The 21,685-nt window shown below is 48.4% G+C and overlaps 9 protein-coding genes across 9 annotated transcripts; 4 read left to right on the plus strand and 5 right to left on the minus strand.

Annotated features, from left to right (window-relative positions):
- Positions 1-820: 820 nt before the first annotated feature.
- Positions 821-2,292, plus strand: FPOAC1_010651 (uncharacterized protein; the record flags this gene model as incomplete). The annotated part of the gene is made up of 4 exons (XM_044855040.1): positions 821-898; positions 963-1,101; positions 1,151-1,356; positions 1,423-2,292. The coding sequence occupies 4 exons, from the start codon at positions 821-823 to the stop codon at positions 2,290-2,292; spliced, it is 1,293 nt and encodes a 430-aa protein (XP_044702353.1).
- Positions 2,293-3,916: 1,624 nt separating this feature from the next.
- On the minus strand, positions 3,917-10,157 carry FPOAC1_010652 (uncharacterized protein; the record flags this gene model as incomplete). The annotated part of the gene is made up of 2 exons (XM_044855041.1): positions 3,917-4,396; positions 4,467-10,157. 2 exons carry the CDS (start codon positions 10,155-10,157, stop codon positions 3,917-3,919), a joined length of 6,171 nt encoding a protein of 2,056 aa, XP_044702354.1.
- Positions 10,158-10,523: 366 nt separating this feature from the next.
- FPOAC1_010653 (uncharacterized protein) lies at positions 10,524-11,532 on the plus strand (the record flags this gene model as incomplete). Its single annotated transcript, XM_044855042.1, has 3 exons — positions 10,524-10,755; positions 10,804-10,866; positions 10,919-11,532. The coding sequence occupies 3 exons, from the start codon at positions 10,524-10,526 to the stop codon at positions 11,530-11,532; spliced, it is 909 nt and encodes a 302-aa protein (XP_044702355.1).
- A 170-nt stretch (positions 11,533-11,702) lies between these two features.
- Positions 11,703-12,057, minus strand: FPOAC1_010654 (uncharacterized protein; the record flags this gene model as incomplete). Its single annotated transcript, XM_044855043.1, has 2 exons — positions 11,703-11,951; positions 12,028-12,057. The coding sequence occupies 2 exons, from the start codon at positions 12,055-12,057 to the stop codon at positions 11,703-11,705; spliced, it is 279 nt and encodes a 92-aa protein (XP_044702356.1).
- A 520-nt stretch (positions 12,058-12,577) lies between these two features.
- Positions 12,578-14,410, minus strand: FPOAC1_010655 (uncharacterized protein; the record flags this gene model as incomplete). The annotated part of the gene is made up of 1 exon (XM_044855044.1): positions 12,578-14,410. One exon carries the CDS (start codon positions 14,408-14,410, stop codon positions 12,578-12,580), a length of 1,833 nt encoding a protein of 610 aa, XP_044702357.1.
- Positions 14,411-15,789: 1,379 nt separating this feature from the next.
- Positions 15,790-16,634, plus strand: FPOAC1_010656 (uncharacterized protein; the record flags this gene model as incomplete). Its single annotated transcript, XM_044855045.1, has 2 exons — positions 15,790-16,327; positions 16,378-16,634. The coding sequence occupies 2 exons, from the start codon at positions 15,790-15,792 to the stop codon at positions 16,632-16,634; spliced, it is 795 nt and encodes a 264-aa protein (XP_044702358.1).
- A 125-nt stretch (positions 16,635-16,759) lies between these two features.
- On the minus strand, positions 16,760-17,365 carry FPOAC1_010657 (uncharacterized protein; the record flags this gene model as incomplete). Its single annotated transcript, XM_044855046.1, has 4 exons — positions 16,760-16,855; positions 16,908-16,995; positions 17,047-17,137; positions 17,200-17,365. 4 exons carry the CDS (start codon positions 17,363-17,365, stop codon positions 16,760-16,762), a joined length of 441 nt encoding a protein of 146 aa, XP_044702359.1.
- Positions 17,366-18,161: 796 nt separating this feature from the next.
- On the minus strand, positions 18,162-18,761 carry FPOAC1_010658 (uncharacterized protein; the record flags this gene model as incomplete). The annotated part of the gene is made up of 3 exons (XM_044855047.1): positions 18,162-18,224; positions 18,275-18,442; positions 18,498-18,761. 3 exons carry the CDS (start codon positions 18,759-18,761, stop codon positions 18,162-18,164), a joined length of 495 nt encoding a protein of 164 aa, XP_044702360.1.
- A 420-nt stretch (positions 18,762-19,181) lies between these two features.
- On the plus strand, positions 19,182-20,014 carry FPOAC1_010659 (uncharacterized protein; the record flags this gene model as incomplete). The annotated part of the gene is made up of 2 exons (XM_044855048.1): positions 19,182-19,657; positions 19,705-20,014. 2 exons carry the CDS (start codon positions 19,182-19,184, stop codon positions 20,012-20,014), a joined length of 786 nt encoding a protein of 261 aa, XP_044702361.1.
- Positions 20,015-21,685: the final 1,671 nt, after the last annotated feature.

Consider the following 21,685-nt stretch of genomic DNA (forward strand, 5'->3'; position numbering starts at 1 on the left):
CTACCTACTACACCAGTTGTATGAAACTCTATGTCGACTAACCGGAACTTTTAAACCCGACTGTATCACCGTGCCTAGCGACTAAGTTAGATTCGCGACTAAGTTAGATTCGCGACTAACCCACCCCCCACCTCTTGTGCACGAGGGAAGAATATTGTCCGTACCTATCTATGTACCTGTCGAATACCAGCAAGGATCTCAAGTTACACTGCAGGCTAGCACACCGTCAATCAATCAAGAGCTGCCGAGCTTGTTATGCCCCGGGTTGTTTAGTCTCAGCGCTTCCTGGCCTTGTGTCCATCATGAGACGACATCTGCTTGTGCAGAGCGCCCGCCTTCTCAGGATGCATCCCCGACCCTGGGGCTCCGAATTAGAGGGCAAAAGACCGGGATCCAATGCAAGCAAATCCCGAGCTGGTAAGGAACGGTCTAAAAGCAACGTTTGGAAAATTGCAGACATACTGTTGTCTCTTTTGCTTTCTCTTTACTCCTTGCGGGTCAACTGTTACCCAAGACTAGATATAAATAAAGCTGCCACCAGAGCTCTTTCATAGCACCCTGTAATGAATTGTATCGTGTTATGACTGATGTTGAATATATCCCGAAAAACCTTGAGTTCAGAACCGTGGGGTATCAACACAGATATCAACGAGTACTACTGCAGAAAACACTTTCAACACCGTCACGTCAGGGCATCGTCGTTTGCGTCTTGCACGATTGCATCGTTGTACAGCCTTTGTTGTCTCTTATTTGATCATCCGTATCACACAAGAAGCCGCTTGGAAGTCGAGATCGGCTTCGTGCATATTCCTGTGAGCTCATGCTCACTGAAGCCACTGTTCAAGCGGACGTCGGTCCGGGCAACGAAACTGGTATTTATTACATTACTATTTGTAATGTAAGTTCTCATCCACGCATCATACTATTTCGTTGACACGAACATACATCTAACTCTTTAATAGTTACCATTTGGGACAACATGGCAGAACTTGAAAGATTGGACACGGAAGGTTTGCGTGGTAGATCATATAGAAGTGTTCCAGAGCAGCACTTCTGGATGGGTCAGAGTCAAAGGTTTCGAAAACTTTGAGAGGGCTTGGGGTAAGAAACTATCACAAACCAGCATCTTTTTGTATTGACATAGTAGCAGGTCTTCTTAACGGCGGCGTTTTCAACGGACGCTCAATCATTGCATCTGACAGAAACCGCAATCATTCCATCAAAATCAGGGAATTAGCCATGCCACGACAAGTAACTCAAATACAGATACAGCAATATCAACCTGTGCATCCAACTCATCCTGCATTTGCAGCACCAATGGCTACGGCGGCCCCGTACCCTATGCCACTCGAGCAGGTAAGATAGCCTCCACGCAATTCCAAGACTGTGACTGGGACACGCCTGATGTTTATCGAACTATAGTACTACATGGCTGGTTACTCACCAGCCAACGGTCCCAGATTCGCCAGTCACGCTATTCCACAATGCTATACTCATCAACCGCCGATAGTAGTAACAACCGCCGCGCCTGTAAGGCCAGCTACATATCAGGCTGTAGGCCCAGGCAGTTACTATGCCTATGACATGGGGACATCGTCCAACACTGTTGCCTATGTCTCCCAACATCAACATGAAGGGATGCAAACTGTTCAACCTTATCCTTGTCTCGACGAACACTCGGATTTCTATTCTGAGGGCGGTTTCTCTACTCGAGAGCCATCCTTTAAGCCTGAATACATTGCGACAGAGCCAAGCAAACTACATGTGTCGCCATTCCCGCAACAAGCGAGTGCTGATGAAGTCAGGGCATGGATCCGACGCAAAGTGGACAAGACCAAGATCTCCTCTCTGGAGATTCCAAAGAATAGCAACAGCAGGTACCTCAGGGGTCACGTTTTAGTCGTTTTTAACAGCGCCCCGGCCGCGAATATGGCAAAACAACTACTCAATAAAGCACGCTTCCAAGGTCGAAGGGTGATAGCGCGACCGACCCGAGAAGGCGCTGTGATCGAACAACCAGGCCTCTCATACGAAACGACCGCTAGGAGCGATCCGATACTGAGTAACACGAATAGCTTGACAGCACCTTGCGAGAGGGGTGAAGATAGCCGAAAGGATAACAAGCCCCTAAGACTAAAGAACAAGGAGGTCAGGTCGGCAGGTCATGAGAAAAAGAGGACAACGGAAAAGAAGTCGCCATCGAAAACCCTATCTTCTAATAGGGAGCTTGGCAGGAAAGATGAAAGACCAGTCATTGTCGACGGAACGTGCCATCGCCTCGACAAGAAGTGACGCTGGATATCCGCTGCTCTAGTCGAGTCCATACACTTCACCTGAATAGACTTAACAACGACGAACTGATTTAGTACCAAAAGCATACAGTTTACTGGCTAGTGATAAGAAACACGCCCAGCCATCGTCACATAACATGACCGTTGAAACCTTGGCATTGACAACGTTGGCAAGCAAAGCGACAAGAAGAAATTTGTGACACTTGCTTTGGTTTACAATCAAAAATCACAACTCAGTTCCTACAAGTAGCACCGATTCGGCAGGCCATTGTTCGTTCTCCTTACGTACGTTGCGCATCTATCCACAAAGATCAAATAGTAAAGATGAGGTGAGATAGGTCACTTTACGAGGAAGCAAATGAAATACCCTGATACTTTATGCGGTTCAACTGCACCCGCAGCGACAAAATAGGGGGGTAGACAATTAATTGTCAGGGTAAAAAAAAAAAAAAAAAAAAAGAATTAAAGAAAACCCTTCTCGTTTTTGCTTTTGTCAAGCTGACGGGCTTTTCCCCTGAATGGTACAGAACAAGTCTCACTCACACATGCTGTACCACGTAGTACAACGATTAATCATCGATACAGACGCCATGGTTCACAATGGTGGAGTCCCACGATAGGGTTACCTATTTTGACCAAGGAGAAAGCTTAGCATTGGTTGCTGTAATTAGTAACATTGCTATTATGTGATGTGATTCTTGAACATGAAGACTCGAGTTCTAGACATTACCTCCGAATATTCGCGGCTCTTTTATCGGAGGGTTGTCTCTCTAACACGTTCCACTTACGTAGTTCAAAAGCTAAGTTGTGAAATGGCCCGTAGGGCTATCGGCCAACCAGGTAATTGAATGCCACTAGCAGGGATTGCTGATTCAGAGAGAAGAGGGGACACCTGATGATTACAACAAGAAATACATATATTATGCTCAGTTAGTCTACCTCGTGGCAAAACCATGATCACGGACGGAACGGTTAACCACAGTTTAGTCATCCTTTCGAATCTACCGATATCTTCTTGCTGCAGATCCCTCCCGTCTCCGTGTCACACGAAAATGCTCAGAACAGTCGATGCAGCTGAGTCGTGCATCATTATCTGATGCAGTCAACATCGACAGCACGGGAATATTGCCGGTAGCCCCGGGCATTTGACTGACGCTGAGCTATGCTATGCCATGCCATGCATGTTGGTTTGGGTTGGTTGCACGAATAGAACGCAGCGATCCCTGTGTAACATGACAAGTAACTCCACACTCCTTCCATCGTGGAGACAACGACCGTTAGATCATGTAGATCGTACCAAATCCAATCAGCTATGTCATGCCGCTCTGTAGCCCGCTGTCACCCCTGTCAACTTGTCAAGTCTGTACTGAGCTACCACAGACTGTGCAGTAGTGCTTCTTCTTGTCATACACCCTCAACAGTTCAATTGCAGATGCAGATCGTTATGGAGCCTTCATCATTTCTCGTAATCGATATGCACCCGGCCGCAGGATAAGCATGTATTAAGCTTGCCAGGAGGATAACTTGCATACGTGAAGCTTCTGGATTATACCCTGCTCCCAACGTGCCAACCTCATGGTCCAATCTTCTAAAGACCAAAAGCTCAACGTGTGGAGACTGCTAGCTCAACCACCAAAGTTCATCTTCAACGCAATAGTTGGCTGCCCAGAATCTGCTGCGGCCGCTTTGCTCACCTGGCTTGTGTTTTGACGGCCAAATCGGATCACCTCCTCGAGGAATCCCTTCTGCCCGTCACTCATACCCCCAACCACGGCTCTGAATACCTCCTGGTCTGTTGCTGCGAGCTCCAGTAATCGTGCACTAGTCTCTTGGTACACCTCCTCACCTTCACTCGTAGCCCGCGCCATCAAAGTCGGCACCACCACTGTAATGGCCGCCAGACGTCGACCCTTGTCAACTGTACCCGCATATTGGCACAGCGTGTGAGCAACCAAGGCCCTTGCGTTTTCGGGATCTTCAGGGTCCGTGTCAGTCACAAAAGCTACCAGCTTGGGAAACAAGTAGCGAGCAATGCTGAGGTCAGCGCCGGTCGAAGACGGCTGGAGCAGTATGGATCTGATGCAGTTGGCTGCAATCTTGGCGGTCTAATGTGATGTGAAGTGTGGTTAGCTGCTCGTCTTTGAAAGTTTGAATGAAAATGTAAAATAAACATACCATTCTATCGGTGAGGCAATCCATCAGCTCGTCTAGATAACGTGCTACAAGGCCTTCGGAAGCTGGCAGGTGGTTTTGACCTCCAGTGAAAAGAATAGTCGTAGCCATAAGGCAGTTCTTGACACATGTGAGGGATTGGGGCGCCTCGCGCTTCTGTGCGTTGAGGTAGATCGAAAGGAACCTGCGCAAACATCCCTGTAGCTGGATATCTGTAGATGATGGCTCACCGTTGCTGTGGCTTCTTCGTGACTTAGACATGCTGCTAACGAATCGCTTCAATGTGGGCAGAGACTGTGGAGCGATCAACTCCTGGCAACCAGGAGTTGACAAAATAGTGGCAAAGATGTGCACGATACAGGCATGAAGATCTGTCTTGATGATGGCTGGAAAGACCTCTGCAGCATCTACGAGCGCATTCAGAGATGACTGTATCAGAAGGATAGCTTCTTCGTTCATCTGATGCCTAGCAGGCTGGTTTCCCTCCGAGAGATTTGGCAGAAGCCCCGTAAGAACCAGAACAATAATGCGCGTAAGTTCAAAGAGTTGATCGATGTCGTCGGACAAGTCGCCCTCCTCATTGGCGTGGCGCCTGGCGGAAGGGTGTGCAATACATAGACTTCTGGCAATATCGACGATCACACCTTGAATGTCTAGACTTTCAGTGAGGACTAGGCGGTCTAGTAGATCCATTGTCTCGGAAAATACATCCGGCCTATAGATAGCATGGCCAGATACGCTGGGGTGTAGAATCTTCTTGAGTGCTTGCAAGATAGCCAGTGTTTGGTCGTGTGCTGCTAAGGAGTCGCTTTGCCCAGAACGAGTGGCAAGAGCTTCAAAGGCAAGGCCGAACAGAACGAAAAAGAATGCCACAGGCTCGTCTCGATAATTGATGTCGGAGCTCTTGCCTTTACCGCTGGTTGCGGGGCCATCGGATTCCTTTCCGTCCAATGCATCAAACACAAATTCGCTATCCTGCTCAATAAGACTAGCAATGGCATCCACCAGCTTCAGCCAAGCGTCTTGGTAGAAGCGGAGCAATGTCTCGCGATTCAGAGCTGCATAGATGCTGTCGAGGCTCCCAGATAATGAAGGAGGTCCCAGAGTCATTGAGATATCAGGTTCGAATCGAAGACGGGCGAACTCGCGCAGAGATTCTAGCCACAAAGGTGTCAAGGTGCCGATGTGAGGCCTGAGCACATCCAATAGATAGTGCTGCTCCGAGCTTGCAACCTGCAGCTCCGCCCAAGCGGAGAAGACCGAAATCTTGACCATCACTTGCGCATTGGAACTAAGGCTTTTCAAGTCGCCAATCGCAGCATTCTCACTGTCCTTGGAGAAGTTCTCTAGAGCGCTAACGAGGGTCTTGAGAATCCTGCCCATACGGTCCACATCGGTGACAATCCCGATAGAGATGAAACTAGCGCAGACGTTGACAGCCTCTGAAGCAAGTTCAGGTGAGGAATCAGCAGCAAAGGCGGGAGTGAGTGCTGAACTAATTTGCGCCTGATATTGCTCCAGCAGCATCGCCTCCTCAAAATCTGGATCGGGAGTTTTGCCGAACATCTTCAGCACATCTCCTATGATCTTCAAACCCCAGATCCGAAGCTCCAAAACACTCGAAGTCGACGCAGAGAACGCCATACGAACAACGTCGGCAACCTTACTTTGAAGATCATTCTGTGCTTTCGACTCTCCATTGGCAGTTGCGTCCTTGGTGATGATAGCAAACATCTCATCGATGCAGCTCAACGCAAAGGTGGTGACCTGCCATCGCAGGGGCTCGACCTCGGAAGTCGCTTTGGTCTCCTTCTCATCCTTAGCAGCACCGGCCGCCGCAGCGAAACCAGCAACCTCTTCATCTTGAAGATCAGGCAAGCCGCCACCCTTGGACCCAGATTGAGCCTCGTCAGTCTTCGGCCTAGCCCTTGTCATCTTCAAAACCGTTTGGAATCGCTGCAGCCATGCACTCGTCTCTGCAAGACACGTGGAATGCATCCAGTTGCGAATAATATTGCGGATTCCATCATGCGATGGCGCCGTGTCGAGAACAAGCCAGAGCTGTTCCTCAAAGCCCATCTCTGCTTCGCGGAGGACATCTTGAGGATTCCGCTTCATCATATTATGTATTCCGTCTACTGATACGTCCCGCAGGGTAGTGGATTCAGACATAAGATACTTCTGGAGAAGCTTTACATAATCCGCGAAATGCATATGCCCAGGAGCGTAAAGAGACAGGTGCTCAAGGCAGCCGAGCGCTGCCCTTTGTACCAATAGATCGTCTTCCTCGCGGAAACGGTTCACGAGTGTAAATATGAGTTCTCGCGATTTCAAGGCATCCTGTAGATCAGGGCCTAGAACATTAATGAGCGAATCAACGCATCGAGCGATGGCTGATGTTGTAGAAAGATCCATTTCGATGTTCATGGTGATTGCAGATGAGATTTCGGCGTGATGTGTTTCGGAAACGTAAAGCTGTACGAGCATTCCCAATGTACTGGGTACGTAGCCCGCAAAGCTGAGCCCTGAAGCATCTGATGCAAGTGATAGCGCTTCGAGTGCCCAAAAATGAACCACCGGGTGAGGATCATTGCAAAGAGACATCAATATACCGAGAATGGTCTTGAGATGGTACCCAGCAGCCATGCCTCCAACCTGAGTCTGGATTGAGCCGAGGGCCATGGCACAGCCTGCTCTTGCACTAGGCTCACGGTTACCAACAATGGTATCAACCAGGTACTTGATCTCGTTGTTCGTGAATGCATTTCCGTAGACATTACACAAGCGAGCCGTAGCAGCATATCCCAAGCTTCTGACATGTTCGTCTGAATCAAGAACGAAATCGCGAACAATATCTTGTAACAATGCCTCAACTGCTTGGTTCGAAACGTCTCCAGATGGCGACTTGGTCTCTTTCACGGCTACCCTCATAGTAGAGAGTATAGCAACAGCCAGGTTAACATTCATAGCAGCCTTACGACCGGGATCTCTGATAAGAGTACCAGCAGACGCAAAGGTTCGAATTTGTTCCAAAATGCTCTCCTGAACCTTGCCCGGGGTGAGCGGAAACGCAAATGCGAACAATTGAATAGCCGCATTGATGACCTCTGTAGCAGGCGGATCGGGCGTGGTTGAAGAGTGGTCAGTACTACCAATGTATAAGACAGAAGCATCATGTTCCAAGCTGCCACAAATTGGGGAGCGAAGCAAGTTGTTTATGGTGTCATCGGGACTGTCAAACTCATCCCTATGGTCATCAGAGTTTTCCTGCTGCCCAGGGAGTTTTCGCACACGCGGTCCAGCGACGAGGCCGGTAATACCAAACCCGGAGTTGTCACCTACATCCCAAATGGACTCGAACGTAGCGGCCGCGTTGGCGATTGAGGCACTCAATGAATTTGGTGCATAGTTTTCTGGGTCGGCGAACAATGAAATTGCGAGTGTCAAAAGGTTTGACTGTAATAGAGACTCGCTTCCGCCAGCTGGGCTGAGGTTAACAAGCTTCACGTAACATTGCAAGACTCTTCGTTGAACCATCATTTCGAGATCCGAAAGTTGCAAAGAAGGGGCCAGTCTCTGATTAACATCGTCGGAGTTTTTCTTAGAGGGAAGAGTCCGCAAGAAAGCTGTCGTGTTCTGAAGCATCGTTGCGATTCTCTTTGACACGTCCACGGTCAAGAGGCGGCTATTGAACTCGAGGAAGGCCAGTATTGAGCCCATTGCGCATTCCCGTACGTGCGTCAAGAAAGACACCTCGAGGAAACTTCTGGCTGAAGTATTGTCTTTGGCTAGTGGCTTTGGGAGAGCATTCTTCCATAGCAGAAGGAGTTGAGAGAGATGGATCTTAACAAAGTTTGGCCCCAATGACATCAAGCCTCCAATAAGAATCCAAGCGACCTGAATCTGCGTGCTTGCGACACGAAGTTGTGCTTGACTACTCGACTTCAACATATTAGTCGCGATAGTCAATACACGACTGTTAATCTCAACAGATCCGTGGAGAGGACGAGCAGGACTCGCGCTCAAGGTGGCAGCGAGCCCGTGAGCAAACCCAATGCATCTTCTTGGAGAGTTGCGACCAGATCCGAGTTGAGAAAGCTCTCGGCTCAGGCTGTTCATGCAAACCGATAGACAAGGAAGAAGTTGTTGAGGGCAGGCGAGGACCAAGGTCTTCATGCAGTGTGATGCAAAAACTTGAACAGTATAACTAGGGTGTTGCAAGACTTGCAAGAGACCATCTCTACATGACTCTGCAAAAGTGTTTGCCGCCGAGCCCAGTGATTGAATAAGTGATGACACGGCACTCAGTGTCGCGATCAGTGTGTGCTTAGAAGGCTCTGGTCGCTCGGCTAATGCCTGAGGGTAGTTCTTGAAGATATTGTTAATAAGTGACTTGGCAGCCGATATTTGACCCGATTCGCCAAGTATCTTGCGGCCAACGATATCTTGGACGACAACATCGACGATCTTTCTGGAAACCAAAAGCCGATATCGATTGTTGGCAATTGTAGTATTACCCAACACGTCGATTGCGAGACTCTCGACGATTTTGAGATAATTCGTTTCAACGACCTTCTCCCCTAATCGTCTGAAAAGTTTACCATAGCATACGCCGATGGCCGCTCGAGTCCTGTTGGAGGCTGTTGATTTGGTATACTGTGAAGCCAGATTCTTTAAAATATCCGACAGAGATAAAGCCAGCACTTGGCTACGCTTGCCTGATGGAGCGGGACTCGCAGACCTAGAGGGAATCTCGAGCTCATCGTCGGCAATGTTAGGAATGGTAGATTGGCGTTTCAACGCCTTTTTGGTCTTTTTACCCTTGGGAGACGCCACTTCGGGCAGACCACTCTCCGAATGGCCTTGGAACAGGGCTTCAGCGAAACACTCTGCAGCAGCCTGGCGCACTTGAACAGAGGGAGAGTCAAACGCTTTCGATATCGCCGACTCCAATTTGTCAAAGTCGCTCGAGTTCAGGAAGTAAGGTGTGTGCTTGAACAATACTTTGAGAGTTCTACAAGCAGAAGAAACAACGAGGTGTCCCTTGTCTGATGATGCGTGATTTCGTCCTTGTTTCCAGATGTCACGAGCAATCACTTCGTCCATGCTGCTTTCTATCATGCCGACGATTTTGCCAAGTGCGGTAAGGCACGCTGCACGAAGGCCAGCGTGGTTAGAAGAGGCCTTGAGAAGCTTAAGTAATGTTGAGCAAGCAAGTTGGTGTAGCCCAATGGCGCTATCACCAGCAGAAGCGAACACATCGCCCAAACAGACAACAGCAGCATGCTTTGTACGCAGCTCTGCATCCGTTTTCGATTTCCCGCTCGCTACAAGTGCGATCAAGTCGTTGATTGTTTCAAACAACAGCTTCCTGTCTCCAATCTCAAAGATATGCGCCAAACATTTCCCCAGGTTATTCCGTATGACTCGAGAAGGATGCGGTGATGAGAGGTTGATGACTTGAAAGATCTCTTTCTTGAGATAGAACTGTTGTGCCGTACAATCGTCTGCTTCTAAGCTCAAAACATGCTTTGTCAAACTCGAGACAAAGGTGAGCAAGAAAAGGTCCTGTTGTTCGGTAGGAAGGGACTGAAGCTTGGGGAGATCGAGCTCTGGGTTCACTGTCGCGGTGTCGAGGGGAGCTTGCGCTTCGCTGTTGCTGGCTGGAGCTTCGGGCTCCTGAGTTGACGACATAACGCACGATCGTCGAGGTCGTCAACACAGTTCGATTTATGATAGAGGGTTATTTGTATGGCAGTATTCGAGAATTGGCTATTTCTTGTTAGAGGTAAGCCAGGGAACTTCGAGGTTCCCCATGCCACATGCCACTAAGGTAGATTGCTTCAAGGGGTGGAATGCCCAGCAGGTACCGCCTACCTCTATAACATTGAAGGTGGGGCATATCCTGACTCTACTCCGGAGTTTGCCCGTTGCATGAACAAGTCCAACCTCGAAGACTTGGACTTGACAATGAGCAAGAGGTTATGATACTAGAATATTAACTTATCCATTGAGATAATTTCACGTCTCGAGCCTCTTTCTCATTACTTGTAGCTTATAATGGCTACACGACAGGGTCTGAGTTCGCTGTTGAATACACCCAGGCCGTTCACTTTCATCCAGTCAAACTCGATAATCTGCCGACAATGTCAAAGATCATTCGCAACAACACCAACCCAGTGGGCTGGACACAACAAATGGTCCAAGACAAAGCATATCAAAGCTGTGACGGACAAGAAGAAGATGAGCGAGAGAGCTGCCTTTACTAAGACAATCGCCATGTACTCTAGAAGTAGGCAGTCATTGTTGCATTGTATAGAGCTTTTCTAATATCTGACAGTGTATGGAGAAAATGTCCAATTTAACCCTCAACTTGCCACTGCAATTACTGCAGCGACAAAAGGTAGATAAGTATGCATTTAAAATCATGTGCTCTGTTCTAATTCGAACCGTAGCGAGTATTCCAAAGCACTTGATTGAGGCTGCAGTTGCTCGAGGGCAGGGTCGTTCAGCCACGGGTGCCCAGCTTGAATCTATGTCTCTAGAAGCTCTCATGCCTCCTGATGTAGCAATGGTTGTCGATGCTGAAACAGACAACAAAAGCCGTACTCTTCATGATCTACGCCACGTCGTGAAGAAAGCAGGCGGCGTCGTCGGATCCACCACCTTTTATTTTACGAGACGTGGTCGAGCCGTCTTCAAGGCCAAAGAAAACGGACCTACTTTGTCCGAGGTCCTCGATGAAGCGATTGAGCACGAAGGACTTGAGGACGTCGAGGAGCTGCCAGAAGGCGATTTCTTGGCTTGGACGCAACCCAACACTCTTACAGCCATCACTGAAGCTCTGTCTAAGAAGTTCGAGCTTGAAATCTTGGACTCGGATATCGTCTGGGCACCCAATGAGGACACAAAGGTCAGCGTCGACACGGCCGATCAAATTGAATCTCTCGACGCTCTCTTCAACGGGCTCAAGGAATATCCCGAAGTCAAAGCCATATATGCCAATGTGCGACAGGGGGCGGTCGCAGACGAAGAGTGGGACAAGGTTGAAAGAAATTTGGATGTATAAGCATGCAGACCAGCGCCATCTGTAACAATTTTGTACAATACTGTATTTTTACCCACGTAATCAAGGGGGATGTTTCCAATGCCTTCCGAACGCCATGAATACATTTTCAGTGCCGTTGTAGAACCTTCCGACCTATAGTGTACATATTTCATTTTCGACTTCCCCGAAGCTCAAGAGTCGTTGCTGTCATTGCTAGGGTGCTGCGCCGCTCGTTGACGCTCCTCTTCGAGCTTTCGGGCTTGTCGCAGCTTTTGGCGCGCGACAATGCGTTCGTACTCGGCCTTGATCTCGTCTCGGTCCTTGGGGATTTTGTTGCACTCCTCGGGCCTGGGCCAGAATCCAGGGACGGCGAAGCGGTTATCGAGGTTGGTTCCGAAGTAGAACATGATTCCAATAGGAAACATGAGATACGTGCCAAACTGTGTAACTTGGTCAGCATTGCATTCGCGACTAATTGTCGGAGAGTCCGCTTGATGGATAGATCTGGCCACTTACCTTGAACACTTCGAGGTTAAGGCCACCCATTTTAGTGATTTTTGACTTCAGCGATTACACTTATGGGAATAGATTGAAGTTGCAATGGCGGGAGGCAAAATGCTTGCTCAGACGATGTGATGATGCTTCTAGTGGATAGCCCCGGTAGAACGGTATACAGATGATACCCCACACTCTGAAAATCAAATTCACAGTGATTGGTGGCTTTCCTAGAGACCTGATCTGTTTCTAAGAGGCACATCATGAAATCGAAGCCCAAAGTAGGTGGGTATGTGATAAGAGAAAAATTCATATTAGGGTATCCCAAGTACTCTTGTCTCTTTCATTTGCCATAATAAACAATTGCCTTTCTGAAGAGGTATATATATAACGTTTTCTAATCGTAGGTCGTCCTCAATTCCAACCCACCGCCAGTATATATACATACATATATATAAAACTCCTTATCACAAGATTTCCAACGCCAGCGAGTTTATCCAGAATCCTAGGCTTGAGGCCTTACCGTATGCACAAGATCCCCAAACTCCTTGATCGTATCCATAACGTACTCTCAGTTCAGCTTTGAACTGCCCGCCCGCGCCTTTTGCGCCTCCTCCATCATTAGACGTTCTGTGAAACTACGTGGGGTGCCGGAGAAGACAGTGTTGGCAACACTCGCACGGAAACTGCTGATGTCCGCCTCATCCATTCCACTGCGTCCGTCCAGACCTCCTACAAACGTATTGAAATGCCCTAGCGAGGCAGCTTGAGCGTGTACTTCAGGGTTGCGAACCACAGGCATGATGACTGGACGTCCCTTGTATGAACCCACAGAGCCAGCCTGAAATCGGGCGACGGTCGGCGTTGTTGGAACCGACGTGCTAGGCCGTTTGGTTATATGCACTGCAGGGGAAGTTGCATACAGAGATTGCTCAGACTCGGGCACATCTGGCAAGTCGACTTCAGTTTCCTCTTCCTCTTCGGACACGAGAGATTTTGGGTTCGGGTTCGGCTTCGGTGATGCAGACGTCTCCTCACTATCCTCGAAATGAAACATTTCGTCTTCCTCCTCCATATCCTCTTCCAAATTATTGGCAACTCCCGATTCCTTCTTGGTACTCGAACTTGATGCCTCAGCTGATGAAATTGCACTTGCAATAGGTTCGATTGATTGGCACTCCTCGGGAATTCTGTTCAAAGATGGCGATGCAGGGGCCTTTTTATTGAGGGGTTTTCGTTTTGCCATCGAGAGGAAGTCATCATCCGACGACTCATCATCCTCGTCCGGCTCCTCACTTACGCTTCCTAAAGTGCGCTCTATCCGAACAGATTCGGGCACGTGTCGCGACGAGGGAGGCTCTGGCGCAAATATCATTGGGTTGCTTTGCCTTTCTGTCGGTGAATTGAAATCAAGTGCAGGTGTTTCACTCTCCTCGCTGGCGGTTTGATCGGGATTCGAGTTCACCTCGGTCCAAATGCCTTCTTCCAGAGGTTCTCTGGATAGTGCTCTTAATGCTTCTGAAGAAGAGATCTTGCGGGGCGGTGGTAGATCCTCTAGATCGTCATCAAGCATGGAATCCGTGCGTGCCTGGTCGACAGATAGAGTGGGAGCTGCGGCAGGAATCATGGAATCGGTGGGTTGTGGTGACGCAGTGGGTAGGACTTCTGCACCCATGACATCAAAGCGCACACGTCTCGGACTTTGTGGGGGTTTAGATCCGCTCGAAGAGCGTCTTAAGGCGCTCCGTGGTGTTTTCGACTCGCTTCGATCTGAATGGCTTGATGAGACTGTGTCATTGGTAGAACGACGAACATGTCCTGGTCGCCCAGGCGATTGAGGCAGTGTCGAAAGGGCATTCTCCAATTGATCAATGCCAGGTTGGGTTTGTTGTTTCTGTTTCTGTTCCCGTTCGTGTCCGGTTGCTGCGCCTTTCTTCTCCTCTACCTGGATACTTGGCTCAGGCAACAACATGTCGAGGTGTGTGTGGTTGTTTGTGAGAGGAGGAGAGATTTGCTGCCTAGGAGGAGAGCCCTCTAGCAAGGGGAGATAAAAGAGCAATTCGTCGTGATGTCGATCGTGGGGGCTGCCTGGAGGCTCTGCGGCTCCCGATCCGGAGGTAGCGACAGTGGCCGGCGGGGAAAGGTGGCGTTGGGTGAGTGTTCGTGAGTCAAGACCCAGATCCAGGTCCAGAATGTTGAGAGCAGAGCTGAGGTCTGGGTGTTTAGGCAGTGACTTGGCAAGGGACTGGGCAACATTAGAAGCAATGTCAGGTTGCGTGTCTCGGAGCAGCTCATGGTAGTAGCGCAGGAAATCAGCAGCCATTTCGTGGCGAAAGGTGTGAACCTTGTCCTCGAGCTCTGAAAGCCTCTGCGAGAGGCTATTGACAAGGCTTGCCTCATCCATAGTGCTTTAGTTAACAGATGCCTACGGGCGAACTATGACTCGGCAATGAGGGATGTCTCGGTATGAGCATGACGCAACAAGATCGGAGAGATGCTTGCCCAAACTAGGGTTCGGATTTCTATGAGAGACGACGGAATTGTGAGCAAAATGGAGATAGGAAAACAACACAAATTTAATGAAGTTTGGTAGTGCGACCACCGCCTATGGAACTAACTAATGAATAGCGGCCCTTGCTTGTTTTTAGGCAGGCTAGACTAGATCATTGGATTCAAAAACTTTACGATGGGGCTTTTAGCCATCCTGTTTATTCTCTCGCCTTCTCTCCATTGTTATCGTTTTGATAATGATGTCTTTCGATACCGATTAGATAGTATTCATAAATACTGCCCGTAATTGCCAGCATCTGCTCATTTGTGGTAGATGAATTGACTGGTCTCCCACCTCTCATGACATGGAGCTCAATCAGACGCCGAGTTTTTGTTCTGACTGGCAGGTTCTAGACCACGGCGATTATTTCACAACTGCCTATCTGATCCATGGGCAAAGTTGCCCTGAAGGTACTTGGTCGATGTAATTGGGTCATTGTCAGACTCCCAACCAAAGAAACCCCGCCGGCTAGCCCCGTAGGTCACCTAAAAGCAAGTAAAATCATCAGATACACGGGATTCTTCTCAGTTGCATTTGTTTTTCCTTGTTGGTGGATAGGTATGTAAGTACTAATGTGATCGATCGAAACGAGCTCACAGCTTTCGTGCTACATCCCGGTTGAATCTTTCGCCAATTGCATTTAGAGATCAATTTCAATCAAGTCTACGACTTAACAATACATATGCTTCTTTACTTATACGAGTAGGGATAGCCTAGATGACATAACATCCACGTGTGGACAATTGACACAAGGACCTTTTATAATTATTGATTATGGAAGTCAGCTCAAGTGCTATGAGTGATAGAAGATCAGCCAAATGTATGGATATCAAGGCACTTTTAGTAACCACAATACCTTTGATTGTTTGGCATGCACCCCATCTACAGATTGACTCAGCTCAACCAGTGCCTGAATTATCTCTTCTTTTCTCTTCAATTACAATAATGAACTTGATAAACCTCCGGTTTGTTGGTCCTTCCTTATTCTACCAGGAACACTGACGGCTTGTTATGACTAGCTCACACCGCCTGCTCTTTCAGGAACCCAGGGCGTATTCTGCCACAAATTATCCTGGAGCTCCCAGCTGCACTGACTGACCTAGGTACCTAGGCTCTGTGTGCAAGATATCCTCACCATAGTCGCGTTCGCATCGACGACAACACCTGAACCTTCAGTCATCTAAAAACATCCTCGAACAAAAATATTTGCAACACGATATTTGCCAACAATCATGTCAACAATAACCCCCGATGCGCTTCAGTCGGGACAAGCCCCCGTAATTCCCTTATCCTTCAACGGTAACCAGCCGGAGAAGGTGACGCTCTACCCGCTTTCGAACTACACGTTTGGTGTCAAAGAGACGCAGCCCGAGGAGGACCCATCAGTTATTGCTCGTCTAAAGCGACTCGAGGAGCACTATACAGAGCATGGCATGCGCCGTACGTGTGAAGGCATTCTCGTCTGCCACGAGCACAACCACCCGCACATTCTCATGCTACAAATCGCCAATGCCTTCTTTAAGCTCCCGGGCGATTACCTGCGCCCCGAAGATGATGAGATCCAAGGTTTCAAGTCGCGACTCGATGAGAGGTTGGCACCCGTTGGTCGCTTGGGGGAGGGCGAAGAGGCTGGCGACTGGCAAGTAGGCGACTGCTTAGCCCAGTGGTGGAGGCCCAACTTTGAAACATTCATGTATCCGTTCATCCCTGCACATGTGACGAGACCGAAGGAATGCAAAAAGCTCTATTTCATTCAGCTACCCAAGCAAAGTAGGTTAGTTGGAACCAGTCTATGATCCGGTACTAATCCCTGTTCGCAGAAGTTTTGAGCGTTCCCAAGAACATGAAGCTCCTTGCCGTCCCTCTCTTCGAGCTCTACGACAATACTGCGCGATATGGCCCCCAGCTTTCTGCGATTCCCCATCTACTAAGCCGATATAACTTTGAGTTTGTGGACGAGAACGGCAACGTTGTTGCGGCGACGCCAGGCTCTGCCGCACCAGAGGGTTATGTACCACACACAAAAGTGCTGGCAGGCGACGACACAGATATGAAGGAAGAAAACGGAACAAGCTGATCTCCTTTTATAATGCGGAGACATGGCGATGGTGTTTGGCGTTATCGGTATTTGCGTGTATGGGACATTAAAGGCTCAACATTCTATTTTTATATATCAATGTCTGTTTCCTCCATGTATTCCCTTTAAGCCTTCTCTCCCTGAATCGTTGCAACGACTCGTCGCTGATGACGAGCCGCGCGGAACTCGAGATACCAGATTCCTTGCCAGGTTCCAGTTGCCTATAGTGGCGTCAGTTGTCTCTAGCCACAATGAGCGTCGGTTGGTACTGACCAGCTTTCCATCCTTGATAGGTATGGTGACACTCGCTCCAATGAGTGCAGATTTGATATGAGCAGGCATGTCGTCGGGGCCCTCGGCACTAACGATTGTCAACATTGGTCTTTGTGCGGCTTACACAACCGGTACTTACTCATGTCGGTAGAGGGCCTCTCCCTTTGGTCCCTCGGCTGGAGCAATTCTGTCGAGAGCATCACTCATGTCTTCACGAACATCAGAGTCCCCTACATCATCCGTATATTAGAACTAGGATATGATGGGAAATTTAACAAAACCTTGGACTTACAATTCTCGTTTAAGCTCAGAGCGCAGCTTGTGTGCTGAACGAAAAGATTCAAAAGCCCGACTTTGTAGTCACGAATCTCAGGAAGAGAAGAGACAACCTGGTCGGTAATAAGGTAAGATCCTCGCGACTTGGCGGGCAAGGTAAATTGCTTCTGGAACCAGCTCATAGTTGCTACTGTTGAGTGGTCTATCACTGGGAGAGCAGTTGGGCGGGGTTGTGGTGATCCTGAGAAACCAAGCAGACTAAAAGGCAATGTCCAGAGAAAGTGGAAAAGACCAGGGAACAAAGATATCACAATTAAAAAGCACAGAAGTACCGGTGTTGTTGCGGAGCTCAATCGTGATGTTTGAGGTTGAGGCATAGCTTTAGAGTGATAACCTGGTAGTTAGCAAGCAACCGTCATAGTGGGGCACAGTTGAAGTATGAATGGGTACGGATTTCAATATCTTCTTAAGCTTCCTTGAGCCAATCACAGCGCACCATTTATAATCGCATCTACAGGTTGTTCATTACATATCAGCTATCCTCCTGTGTGAACGAACTCAAGGTACGCCCGTATGCTGCGACACAGTTCAGAACGTAGCAAAAAACATGAGGCTTAAGCCGGGGTTAAAAAGAAGGATAATTGTCTGGACGCCTGAGTCTCAGTGGTTAAGGCATCTCTTCTCTTGCGCTGGCAGCAATCTTTCTGCTGCCCTAAGAACAGAGCATGTTTAGTTAGACCTCCAGAACGGTCCCGTGTTACCAGCAACATGTTGCCCTTGAGTAACGACTCGGAAGCATAACGATTACAGTATGAAACATGCTGTGGTTGATTCGTTCGTTGTATTCGCATGGTATGTACAGAGGCTTGGGTTTCACTTGCAAAAAAAGCATAGTATTCGGATTTCTTTATCCCCCTCGCTTAGGTCTAGTGATGTAGATGATGTTCCTTCCCTTCAGATTCAAACTTTCCTGGTTAATTATGAGAGAGGGTAAGAAGTCTCAGGGAGGGATTCGAGATGAGTGCGGTGGTGTTCATGAGCCTAGCAGATGTGAGCAAAAGCTACCAGGGAGTAAGAATGGAATCTCGTACAAAAGGCAGGCCGCAATAGCCGCAAACAGCAATCTCGGGCTTGTCGGTGTTGATAAAGACCCTGGGATGGCCTTCAGGACCACCACCACCGTTGCAGGCAACAATTCGCTCGTGAGTCCATGTGACTGGCTGCTTGTGGATCATCTCAATAGCAGCCTTAGGTTGAGGCTATCACATAGTTAGCCGATCTGATGTTCCACCATAGCTCTCAAGTCGACTGTACCTGAAAATCGAAATCGGTCTGCTCGAATCGGGGGCCGTTCATAGCCTGAGAACGAGGCCTCTGGCTACGTGACCAGACACCCACACGATTGGGAGCTTGGCTAATGGCGACGGATTTGTTCTCGTCGGTGGGAGCGGGCGATGCCTCGTTGGTCTTGGTCGAGACAGCGGCCTCGAATTGCCGAGCGGAGGTGGTGAAAGCACGCTGGGAGACGCGCGCACTGCGCGCAAGGACAGCAATTGCCCTCAATTGAGACGTAGCCATTGTGGACAAGTCGGTTTCCAGGTGTGCGGATCGATTCGACAGTCTCGACGCTGAATAGTCTGTTGGTGGTCTTCAGGCATTGAGCCTGCCTGTTGACGATTGAAGCCTCGGAGCCCTAGTTTATCCGTGGACCGAAACATTTTTTGGGTTTGCCCATTGGACTGAGATGCAACGAGCACCTAGGCATTTCTTTTGCGACAAACACAATTTAGTTGGTTCTTTGTACACCGAACACGGAAAGGACTTTTAAATCGATTTTGGAGATATCAATCAGAGTAGAAAGGCTGCCACTTTCTGCAGCTATTTCCATCCTTTGTGTTTGCGACACCCGGCCTTTGTGCCCTGGATACAAGCTATAACATCGCCAAATACGATATTTCTTTACGAACTTTTAAGTACCGACCGATCGAACTCAACGCTATGGCGCCAGAAACACCGAGAGCGGTCTCTTCGAGGCTGCTTACCATGAAATTCATGCAACGAGCCGTGGCCTCAGAGAACTCATCTCCCGCTTCAGAAACAAATTCATCCAAGAAGAGAAAAACGGATCACTCGTCGCCGGCGGGTCGCCTCGATCTGAACATCGACCAGGCTACGATTCAGGCCGCGCTAGATGCCCAAGAAACAAAACGTCAAGAAGCTCTGGAGAAGCATGTCGGCGCTGATACACGTTGGGTGCTGAACAACGCATTCGCTGGGTCAAAAGCTACCAGCCAAGCAAAAACACCCATGAATGTTGTTTATGTTGGTTATGGTGACATTGACTCTTCTAACGATTCAGGCGATAATGAAGATGCGTTGACCGCGGGGCGTACCTCGACAAATAGCTTCAAAAAGGCGATCAACCAGGCACGTCGATTACTTTGGTCAAATACAAGAACTTGCAACGCTGACTAGTGATATAGAAGCAACCACAAAAAACGTCCGATGATGACGATGATAGTGAAGATGAGAACTCGGACGACGCAGATACACCATCACACGGACTGAAACGAAAGCCATCCACTGACAGTCCGAGCCGCTCACGTTCAAGGTCTCGGTCACGGCCCAGCCATGAAAATTCCAAGGCTAAAGAGTTCCGTGATAAGAGGAAAAAGAAGGAAGTGAAGCTGGGAAGGCCAACATCGATTTCCGGGGGTGGCATCTCATCAGGGGGTGGTAATCAGTTCTCGCCCGCTGGTGGGAAACCCATGACTTGCTACAAGTGTCACCAGAGCGGCCATAAAGCCGTTGATTGCACTAAAAGGGGCTGAACGGCGCAGTTGTAAGACTAAACTAGATGTTGACCTCGCGATGCCTTTGTGGCTCGGTGTAGGCTTGTCGCTGTACCAGGTTTGGCCTTTCACCTCTTTCGTTTCCTTGCCCCTATTTCCGTCAACGTCTGGTAAGGATGCTGATCATGCATGCATCAATGTACGAAACTCAGGCTTCGCCATTCTGTCCTTGTAATGGATGTGCTAGTCTGTCCGACTCACTTACGAAACATACACAAATAGACGCTATACACATAATTTTCCTTATGGCTATTTCTCAATAGCAGATGATAAGGAGAAGCGTCCAAGCACAAAACAAAATAGAGAAATACATATGTTATAGTTCACGCCTACTTTTGTGCCGCGCTGCCTGAAAATCTTCCACCGGTACTCTTCTTCCATATTGGCCAACAAGCGCTCGATTATGGTGGTCTTTGGGACCAAGCAAAGTACAGACCATTATCTTTCAACCATATCCTATCGGCATGCAATGTGTGCTAACTGTCGAATTACCCAATAGTTATCTCTCGCTTGAATGATGCTGTCAACTGTTTCTATGTAGATGTCTTCGGATGTCTGTCAAGGCAGTCAGCTACAAAATGTGACTTTTGGATACCAGTCATTGGTGGTTCATTGCCGGGTAGTAGTGTTTCAGCAGTAAGTATGTATTTATGTTCAGATCACAAAGTACTGCGTCTTTTGACTCTTCCTACCCATCACAGACAACACTCAAGCAGGATGATTCATGGCCTACAAGAGAATGCCTCAAGTGCAGTGTTTTACGATTCTTGCTTCTGATAGCTAACAATGATTAAGTCATCTCGTATGAGTATATATACCCAGCTTCATCCGTATATTTCGTTCCCCAAATCTCGCCATACACCTTCCTTTGCACAACATATGGAGCATCCTACACACCAAAGCCCATTTATAACAAATATCCCGGCACTATCATATCCACATAGTCCAATTTCCGACAAATCAAAGCGCAACAGAACATTGTTGAACTACTGTACTACTCTGTACGTAGCCAAGTCTTGGTAAGACATTTGACCAACAAGGTACCTACCTATCTATCATTTCATGGAGCAAGTGCTCTACATCGATATTCCTCAACCCAACCTAAGCACCTCAATTTATTGATTGCCTATTTGATACGAAAATACTTCGTGGATGGCCGTACATCTCATACATGTAGGCAATCTTTGTAAATTTCTCTGTTTATTTGTTTTTTGGTATTACCATGCATAAACAAATCTTGTCTTATATCCGGCTACGGTTCGTCTTGGCCAGTGACTGCACAGACAGGGGTGCCCAATTGTCTGTTCGGACGCGAAGTGATCTCCCGCGGGCCAGGGGTCGGTTTCCTAGGCTAGGTAGACTTCGCTAGCCAGCTTGGGGCAGAGACAGTCCTCGAAATCATGGATGGCTTGCTCAATAGCAGAAGCGAAGAAGTGACTGCCTATCCCGAATCTTTTACTATGTTGATTGGAATCATAGCTCAAGTGCTTGTATCATCTATAGCACGATAGTATACGTACGGAAATAAATGTGGCTGACTGAAACTCAGGAACATACCAAAGAAGGCCTGGTTGCATCGATCGACTCTTGTGTAAGTAATCCCCAGCCCTCGTTATTACAGATAGATGCAAGAGAAGCAAGGCAATTTCG

Source organism: Fusarium poae, chromosome 4 (assembly GCF_019609905.1).
Source record: "Fusarium poae strain DAOMC 252244 chromosome 4, whole genome shotgun sequence".
Classification (NCBI taxonomy): Eukaryota; Fungi; Ascomycota; class Sordariomycetes; order Hypocreales; family Nectriaceae; genus Fusarium; species Fusarium poae.